We start from the raw sequence: 9,862 nt of genomic DNA on the forward strand, positions 1-9,862 counted from the left end.
TTTTAATAATTTTCTACATTTTTTTTTTGCCGCTATTTTTGCGTCTTTTTTGAAAACAGAAATTTGCCAAATTAATAGCAATTTTAATATTAATTAATTCAGAATATAATTGATAATAATAATAATTAATTATAATTATTTAATTAATACAAAAATTATTATATTATTTTGATATTTATTTATTTTAAAAAATTTACTGCATGAAACCGTAAATTAAATATTATTAAATTATTATATTATTTTTATATTTATTTATTTATTTAAAAAAATTTACTGGACGAAACCGTAAATTAAATATTATTATTAAATTATTAATAATTAATAATTAATAATAATCTTATTAATAAAAAAATAAGGAATTGAATTTAAATTTAATTGCTTTCTGTTTGCTGATCCATTGCGCGGGACTGAAAATGATATTAGTGCATTTATTCCGTCTTTAGTATTTGTTCAATCCGAAGGCTGGTATTTGAACACGTGATTATATACCGATAGTCCATTAGATGAATTTTTAAAGTGAAATTAGGAATTATCTGCTCTCGTGGATTTTCTGTTTTTTTCATTTCTTTTTTTTTAATTGAAGCATTTATTAAATCTGGAAAAATTAAGATTTAAAATTTAAATCACAAGAAGTTCGGAATTTTTATTATTTTTTAAAAAATATTTTATTCTTCATTTATTTTTGTATTTTTTTCCTATTATTAGAATTTTAATTCCAAATTCGAATCACAAAACTGTATTAGTATTTTTTCATTTTATCAAAATTTTCAATTGCAAAATCAAATCATAAATTATTCGAGATTTTTATTACTTTTTTTAAATATTTTATTATTTTTGTATTTTTTTCATTTTATTAAAATTTCAATTCAAATCACAAAATATTCGGGATTTTTGTTATCCTTTTTTATATTTTATTATTTTTTTTATATTTTTCCATATTATTTAATATTTTTAATATTTTTTACTAGTAATATTTTTTAGTTTCAACAAAACATTGAAATATTCAATAAAAATGTTTATTTGCAAAAATATTCCACAAGAATATTTTAAATCTTTTTATTTCAATTATAATTCAGAAATTCTTAATCTAAACGAATATCGAATTTTCTGTGTGAAAAGTTTATTATTCCAAAGGGATATTAATTAATTCAAAAGAAATATTAAGTATACTTAAAGGAAATATTAAATATTCAAATTAAATTTTAAGTATTTTCACACAAAAATATTAAATATTCAAAAGAAATATTAAGTTTTCAAAGGGAATTTTAAACATTTGAAGGAATTATTAAATATTTCAAAGAAATATTAAGTTTTCAGGGGAATATTAAATTGTCAAGGGAATATTAATTTACATATTATATTAAATACTTAAAAAAAATATTAAATGAACCAAAAAAATATTCAAATATCTAAAGGAATATTTCATTTTCCAAAATAATATTAAACACTCCAAAGAAATATATTACGATGTTATTTTGTTTGGATTTGTAATTTTAGTGAGATCTTATTTTTTTTTTTACACTCCAAAGAAATGTTCAGAATTTTTAATATTTTCTGTAAATATAGAAAATATTGTTGAAAATTATTTCAAAGTATAAAATTAATTTGATTTCAATAAAAATTATTTCTTTTGAATACAAATTTCGAAAAAAAATTATTTGCTCTGAAGAATACAAATTTTGTATTGAAATAAAAATTATTTTATTAATGAAAATTTATTCAATTTAACTAAAAATTAATTCAGAATTGAAAATTAGGAGAAAGTATCAAAAAGACACAAAAAAAAAAAAAATAAAAAAAAAATAAATAATTTTTTTTTCTTAACATGAAACTCAACATGGAATTATTTTTTTTTTTATAATTTTTTTTTTTTTTTTTTGTTTTGAAATTAGTTCAAATTATATTTCAAAACGAAAAAATTATATTCGATTTCGATAAAAAAAGACTGCGTTAAAAAAGAAAATAGTAAATAATAATACAGTAAATAATAAAATAATAAATAAAATAATAAACAAAATAATAAATAAAATAATAAACAAAATAATAAATAAAATAATAAAATAATAAATAAAAAAAAGATATTAATTAAAATAAAAATTGTTCGACAAAAAGAAATATTAATTTTCATAGTAAATTGTCAATTAATCGATTATTTTGAATCAAATAATTTTTTTTCACTACAATTATTGAAAAAAAGAAAAAAAGAACATTGTTGCCTATTCAAAAAAAAAAATAAAAATTAAATCTCAGTGATCTGTTTTCTCTGTTTGCTCCATTTTCCATGTCACTCGTTTTAAATGTCTTATTCTTTTCTATTCTTTATTCTGTATATATATCTCTGTTTTATATTCTCTATATGAAAAGAGTGTCAAGCTTTGGAAAAACATTTTAGTGAAAATATATTGTTTCACATTCACGAGTTGTCATGATTTCTCCTATTGAACAGAATATTCTATTACGAAAAAAAGAAAAACAAAAATTCGAAAACACAAAAAAAAATTGTTACTCTTCGTATCTTTTTTTCTCATTCAAAAAAAAAAAAAAAAAAAAAAAAAAAAACCGAAAAAGAAAACAAAAATTGAACAAATACATAACTTTCAATAAAAATTTAAAGTGCAGTAAAAAAAATCTCGTTTTTTCATTTCTTTCTCGTCTATTGCGAGAATTGAGGAAAAAAAAATTTTCGTGACAAAAAAAAAAGAAACGATTGTGTAGGAAATGAAATATTTTTCATTTATTTTTTTATTATTTAAAAACAAATTTAAGTTAAATTAAATTATTTAAATTTATTTCCTGTACAATCATTTCTTTTTTTGTAGGAAAAAATTTTCTCAATGAAAAAAAGGGTATATTTTTTACCGCACTTTGAAATTTTATTGAAAATTTTTTTTTTTTTTTTTTTTTGAATGAGAAAAAAAAAATACGGAAATGTGACAATTCTTTTTGGTTTTGAATTTTAACTTCTGTTTTAAATATTTTATTTGCTTGGTAGGACGTAGAATTGTGGTTGTCTTTATATTTTTTATTATATATACATCACAGAGGGAAGAAATTTTAACAAATGCAGATTCTCCACGAAAAGATGTGTGAAAAACATGTTTGATGAAAAAAAAAAAATAATAATTAGAAGAAAAGAAAAGGAGAGGGAGAAAAAAATTTAAAACTGATTGTTAACATTTTTGAACAAGAAGCATTAATTATGTTTTAATTAAAATGAATATTTTTTTTCAGGAGCTCTTGTTCTCTTGGCCGCTGGACTTTTAACGTCGACATTTCGCTTTATTCCAAAAGCAACTCTTGCTGGTGTAATTATATGCGCGATGTTCTACATGTTGGATTTCAATACCTATAGAATATTGTGGCGTGCCAAAAGTGAGTTAATGAATTATACAAAATAAATTATACAGAAAATATTAATTAAAAAAAAAATAAATAAAAAAATTAAATAATAAAAATAAAATAATAAAAAATTATTTTTTTAATCACGTGTTTGTAATTTTTTTTTACAGAAACTGATTTTGCAATAATGGCAACGACTCTATTGTCTTCGATTATTTTCGGATTGGAAATTGGAATTCTTACTGGAGTGACAGTGAATTTAATGATTTTATTATATTTCACGGCAAAACCATCAATTTCAATTCAAACGTCAAATGTTAGTTGATATAAAATCTCAATTACAGGCTTTGCACTCATCAACTAAAAGCTATACTATTTCTGTTCTTTTTTATAATTTCCACTATTTTAAATTCCCTAATACTAGAAATCAAAAATTTATTCTCAAAAATTATAATCGAATTCTTTAAAATGATTCAATTATTTTCAAAAAATATTCAATTATTTTCAATATCTAGTATTTTTATAAAATATCGCAAAAGAATTCAATTATTTAGAAAAAGAATTGATAAAATTCATTCGAAATTCAATTATTTTCATAAATGATAACATTTTCACTGAAATTCAATTGCTCTAGAATAGTATTTTCAAAATAATTTCAAAAAAATTAATTTTATTTAACAAAATTTTTATACAATTCTTCACAATAATTCAATTACTTTCACTAATAATAACATTTTTCATGGAAATTCAATTTTTTAAAAAAAATTTTTGATAAAATTCTAAGCAAGAATACAATTATTTTCATAAATAATAAAACTCATCGAAGAATTCAATTATTTTCACAAATAAAGTTTTTTTACAAGAATTCAATTATTTAAAATAAAATTTTCATAATATTTATTATATATTTCGAAAAAAGTAATTATTTAAAACAATGTTTATAAAATTCTCATGAAGAATTCAATTATTTTATAAAAATAACAAATTTTTTTTACAGAAATTCAATTCTTTTTAAATGTTTTTAATAAAATTTTTTGCAATTCGATTATTTTCATAAATAATAAAATTCTTCTCAACGAATTCAATTTATTATTTTTGAAAATTTTAATAAAATTCTTAGCAACTATTCAATTATATATTCATAAATAATAAAATTCATCGCAAGATTTCAATTATTTTTAATACAATTTTTAGAGGAATTGCTCAAAAAATGTAATTATTTTTAAGAATTAATTAATTAATTAATTGCAAATTCCTCGAAAAACTTAATTATTTAAAAAGATGTTTTTTTAACAATTCTTTGAAAGAATTCAATTAATTACAAAAATATTAAAATTTTTCACAGGAATTCAATTATTTTCAAATATTTTAATAAAATGTTTCGAAAGAAATCAATTATTTTAAATACTAGGTATTTTAATTAATTTTTTTGGTAATAATTCAATTATTCTTTTAGATTTTAATAAGATTCTTTCCAAGAATTCAATTATTTACATAAATAATTCTTCGAAAGGATTCAATTATTAAAGATAAATAACAAAATTATTCCCGAAAATTCAATTATTTTGAGGCATTTTAATCAAATTTTTTGCAAAATTTAATTATTTTCATAAATAATAAAATTTCCACAGGAATTCAATTAAGTTTTTAAAAGAATTTTTGTTAAATTCTAAACAAGAATTCAATTATTTTCATAAATAATAAAATTCTTCTCAAGAAATTTAATAAATAATAAAATTCATGACAGGATTTCAATTATTTTTAATACAATTTTAGAGGAATTGCTCAAAAATGTTTGAAAATTCAAGAAAAAAGATTTCAATTGAATAAACGAAAAATGTTTGTAATTTTTTTTTTTTTTTGAAAAATTTAAATTAATTTAATTATTTCTAGATAGTTATAGATATTACTATAAGAGTTAAGAAAAGAATATTAATGTCTAATTTGAAAATTTTCCCTAGGATAATGGCAACAGAATAGTTTATGTCTTACCGGAAGAGACAGTCTCGTTTCCGGCTTCAGAAAATTTACGAAGTAAGATAACAATGTTATCCGGAGAAAATCCCTGTACAGTTATATTTGATTGCAAAAACTTAAGGAGGATTGATGTTACCGTTGTCATGGTATGTCGCATATTCTAGGTCAAAGTAATAAAAAAAAATCACGTACGAAATATATACTATACCTTCATATTCAAAATAGTTTTATATATTTATCTATTTTGGTCAAATCTTTAAATTTTACTGTATATACAGCACATTTTTGTTTCTATATTGCTTCATATGCAAAAATGATAATTTTTCGGAAAATTTCAAAATAATAATAAAAATAAATATATTTATCTATTCTCATAAGTAAATATATTTATTTATAAAATAAAAATTATTATAAATAAATATATTCATTTACTTGTATTTTATATTATTATTTATTTTTCATTATTATTATTATGCAAATTATTAAATTTTCTTTTCAAATATAAATTTTACATAATTTTTCAATAATTTTAAATTCAAAATTAAAAAAAAAAATTACTTATTGAATAATTAGTTATTTTTATTAATAATTTATTTATTTTCAACTATTTTTATTATTTCAAATAATTTCGAAAATTTTAATAAAATTGTTCTATAAGAATTCAATTATTTTCAATACGATTTTAAACAAAAAATTTTTTCTAAAACAATTCAATTATTTTGAAAAATTTTGTTAGAATTTTTCGCAAGAATTCAATTATTTTCCACAAATAGTAATCAAATTCTTCCAACGAATTAAATATTATTTTTAACAAATTTTGACTTTTGATTTTTAAAAAATCAAAATAAAATTCTCTGCGAGAATTGGATTATTTTCATAAATAATAATTTTCGTGGCAAGAATCCATTTATTTTGAAAAATTTTTAAAAAAATCTTGCCAAAAATTCAATTATTTTCAAAACGATTTTTCAAAAAATTCTTCTTTCTAAGACAATTGAATTATTTTCAAAAATTTCAATAAAAATCTTGCCAAGAATTCAATTATTATCAAACCGATTTTTCAAAATTTCCTTTTCTAATACAATTCAATTATTTTCAAAACGATATTCAAAAAATACTTCTATAAAAAAATTCAATTATTTTTAAAAAATCAAAATAAAATTCTCTGCGAGAATTGAATTATTTTTATAAATAGTAATTTTCGTGGCAAAAATTCATTTATTTTGAAAAATTTTATAATAGAAATCTTGCCAAAAATTCTATTATTTTCAAAACGATTTTTAAAAATTTTCCTTTTCTAAAACAATTCAATAATTTTTAAAACGACTTTCGAAAAAAATTTTTCTCTCTTTAATTATTTTCAAAAATTAAAATTCTCCGCGAGAATTCAATTATTTTTATAAACAATAAAATTCTTTTTTAGAATTCAATTATTTTTATAAACAATAAAATTCTTTTTTAGAATTCAATTATTTTTATGAGCAATACAATTTTTTGTTAGAATTCAATTATTTTTATGAGCAATAAAATTTTTTGTTAGAATTCAATTATTTCGAAAAAGTTTGATAAAATTCTTGTCAAACGAATCCAATTATTTTTAAAACGTTTTAAAAAACAATCCTTTTCTACAACAACATTCAATTATTTTGAAAAATTTTGATAAAATTCTTCGCAAGAATTAAATTATTTTTCAAAAATATATAAAATTCTTCGAAAGAATTCAATTATTTTTCACAAATTATAAAATTCTTCGAAAGAATTCAATTATTTTTCACAAATTATAAAATTCTTCGAAAGAATTCAATTATTTTTCACAAATTATAAAATTCTTCGAAAGAATTCAATTATTTTTCACAAATTATGAAATTCTTTGAAAGAATTCAATTACTTTCTAAAAAAATTTTATAATTGAATTTTTGGCAATTTTTTTTTTAAAATCCTTTTTGTAAATAATTGAATTTTTATAAAGAAGTTTATCAAAAATTTTTTAATTAGTTTTTTAATTTTCAATATAATTTATTTATTATGCAAAAATTAAATTATTTTATATACTCAAAATTAGAATAAATTAAAAAAAATTAATTATTTATTTATTTGCTTTTTATTGTTTCAGAATATGAAATTATTATCTGATGATTTACATCTAAGAGGACATGAATTTCATTTTATAAATTATTCCGAACTTGTGCGGACTGTCATTCAAGAAGTTGCACCAAAATTAATGAATAAAATTTTGCTACCCGAAATTTGTACAACAAATGAAAATAATTAATTTTGTTGTCTATTTTGTGAGAATATTCTTTTTTTAAATAAAAATTTTTTACACAATAAGTTTTTTCCTTTTAACTGTAAATAAATTTACATGTTTTTACTACATATATAAAAAATACGTAACAAAATCAAAATTTAATTTAATTTGTAATTAAAAATTACTTGTAATTTTTAATTTCTAATTTTCATTTGAATTTTATTTTTCATTTTTGATGTAATTTCCAAGTTTTTAACTTTTAATGTTATCTTTTAATTCCTTAATTTTTATTCTTCAATTTTGAGTTTTATTTTTTAATTTTTTTTTTATAATTTTGAATTTTTTTTTATTTTTCAATTGTTTGTAATTTTATATTTTAATTTTATTTTTAAAAAAATTTTGTCTTCAATTTAAAATTATTATTTCATTTTTTAATTTCTTAGTTTTTTTTCCTTAATTTTGAATTTTATTTTTCATTTTTTAATTCTAAATTTTAATTTTTAGTTTTCAATTTTGATTTTTGATTTTTTACTTTTCAATTCTAATTTTTTAATTTTAGTTTTCAATTCTAAATTTTTATCTTCAGTTATGTTAATTCTTAATTTTAATTTTTAATTCACAATTTTTAATTTTAATCCCCTCTCTGTATGTCAATCTAAAATGAAAATTGCCCGAGTTATATGAAAATGTATTTTTTAATAAACTCTTGGCGAAAAAAAATCTTGTAGCTCTCTGTAAACGCAGTATATGAATAATACGTAATATCTGCCCCCCTCAAATATTACGTAAAAAGCAATTTTCCGCCAATGTTTACTTCATATACTTGTATTGTAAGGCTTTTCCAGCTTTTACCATAAAACAGAGGAAAAAAAATAAAGTTGCGTAATGCATGAAAACTGAACGCAAAAAAAATGAGTTTTATTGGATTTTTTCCCGCTTCTCTTCTTTAATTAGAGAAAAAAAAATATTATATAATTTCTCTATTATTAATAATTGGTAAACGAAATATTCAATAATAATTTTTTTCCTACGAAAAATATTCTTTTTGTATTGATAATCGAAATATTCAATAATATTTTTTTCGTATCGATAAACGAAATATTCGATATTTTTTTTTTGTTAAACGAATAATTTTTTTTCTTCTTAATAAACGAAAACTTGAATAATTTTTTTTTCGTACGAAAAATATCCAATATTTTTTTTCTTACTAGTAAAAGAAATATTCAATAGTATTTTTTTTGTATTGATGAACGAAATATTCAGTAAAAGAATTATTTTTCGGCAGTATGTCCAGTTTTATTATTGTAAAAACATTTTCTTTAACAAAATTTCTAATCTACACACGCAATTATTAATTATTAGTTATTTTACAAACTAAAACTTATTTTCTTTTTCATTAAAAAAAGAAGAAAAAAAATAGGTAACAGAGTTTTAGAAAATTTCGTGAAATTTCTTCATGTGTTGTTCAATTGTTTCGTTTGCATTTAGAATCCAGAAACAAATTTTACAATATTTTTCACAATGAAATTTTACATGAGTCGATAATGAATGACGAGTTGCGATCTGTTCGCGACAAATATTGCACTCATAGTTTAAAATTCGTTGCTCTGGTATCTAGAAATAAATTAAAAATTATTCTAATTGATTCTAATTCATAAAAACTTAATGCAAGATAAAAGAATTACAATATTTTTTTGTTTTTTATAAGAAGCATTTTTTTTCAAGGCTTTGCTTTTTAATATAAGATCAAAAATTCTATTTACACTTATAATAAATACGAATTCAAGGAAAAAAAAATTTTTTTACAAATGATATTTTATACAGATGATAAATATTTATACAGTTATATGATATTATGCAAAAATGGCACGAATTGGCGATTGAACAATGATTACAATTTATATGTACAAAAAACACTTACAACCAATTTTCTCTCCATTGGTCGTCGAATGTCATAGACAAAATCTTCCTTTAACATTTTTTCACTTATACTTCGATTGCACCGTAAATTATAAATTTTACTCGAGTCGGAAATATTTTCCATAATTGAAAGCTTTTTTTTCTTATTTTGTAAAATTTTTTGCAAAATTTATTTGCAAAATTAACCTTCCGTAATTCAACGAACAGAAAAAAAACAGTTGAAGTAGAAAAATATTGAAACAAAAGAAGGGAATTATTTTTCCTGATTTGAATTGATTCATTGCTTCCAATTATTAATTACTTTAATTTAATTATTTTAATTATTAATTATTATTATTGATTAATTAATAAATTAATATTTTTCGAATTTCTAATTAA

The 9,862-nt window shown here is 18.8% G+C and overlaps 2 protein-coding genes across 14 annotated transcripts in view; one reads left to right on the top strand and one right to left on the bottom strand.

The window, feature by feature from the left end:
• LOC122507102 (sodium-independent sulfate anion transporter-like) overlaps positions 1–7,647 on the top strand; it is a 146,341-nt gene extending 138,694 nt beyond the window's left edge. For all 13 annotated transcript variants that reach the window (XM_043619641.1, XM_043619638.1, XM_043619634.1 and 10 more), the window contains 4 exons: positions 3,232–3,372; positions 3,510–3,655; positions 5,301–5,462; positions 7,430–7,647. In XM_043619641.1, the coding sequence (XP_043475576.1) occupies positions 3,232–3,372; positions 3,510–3,655; positions 5,301–5,462; positions 7,430–7,588 (608 nt within the window). In that variant the 3' untranslated portion in view covers positions 7,589–7,647. The remainder of the gene's footprint in view (positions 1–3,231; positions 3,373–3,509; positions 3,656–5,300; positions 5,463–7,429) is intronic.
• Positions 7,648–8,896: 1,249 nt separating this feature from the next.
• LOC122507215 (fez family zinc finger protein erm-like) lies at positions 8,897–9,817 on the bottom strand. Its single transcript, XM_043619824.1, has 3 exons — positions 9,460–9,817; positions 9,250–9,295; positions 8,897–9,178 (listed from the first exon to the last, which is right to left on the bottom strand). The coding sequence occupies exons 1-3, from the start codon at positions 9,606–9,608 to the stop codon at positions 8,996–8,998; spliced, it is 378 nt and encodes a 125-aa protein (XP_043475759.1). The 5' UTR covers positions 9,609–9,817; the 3' UTR covers positions 8,897–8,995.
• Positions 9,818–9,862: the final 45 nt, after the last annotated feature.

This window comes from Leptopilina heterotoma, unplaced genomic scaffold, assembly GCF_015476425.1.
Source record: "Leptopilina heterotoma isolate Lh14 unplaced genomic scaffold, ASM1547642v1 Lhet_45, whole genome shotgun sequence".
Taxonomy (NCBI): domain Eukaryota; kingdom Metazoa; phylum Arthropoda; class Insecta; order Hymenoptera; family Figitidae; genus Leptopilina; species Leptopilina heterotoma.

Bases quoted from the DNA above. Each gene is read 5' to 3' on its own strand.
- LOC122507215 (XM_043619824.1), bottom strand. From the start codon at position 9,608: ATGGAAAATATTTCCGACTCGAGTAAAATTTATAATTTACGGTGCAAT. The intron at 9,296-9,459 runs GTAATCATTGTT...TATATTAAAAAG, and splicing joins GTTTTTTGTACATATAAATT to CAAAGCCTTGAAAAAAAATG. The intron at 9,179-9,249 runs GTAATTCTTTTA...ATTTATTTCTAG, and splicing joins ATAAAAAACAAAAAAATATT to ATACCAGAGCAACGAATTTT.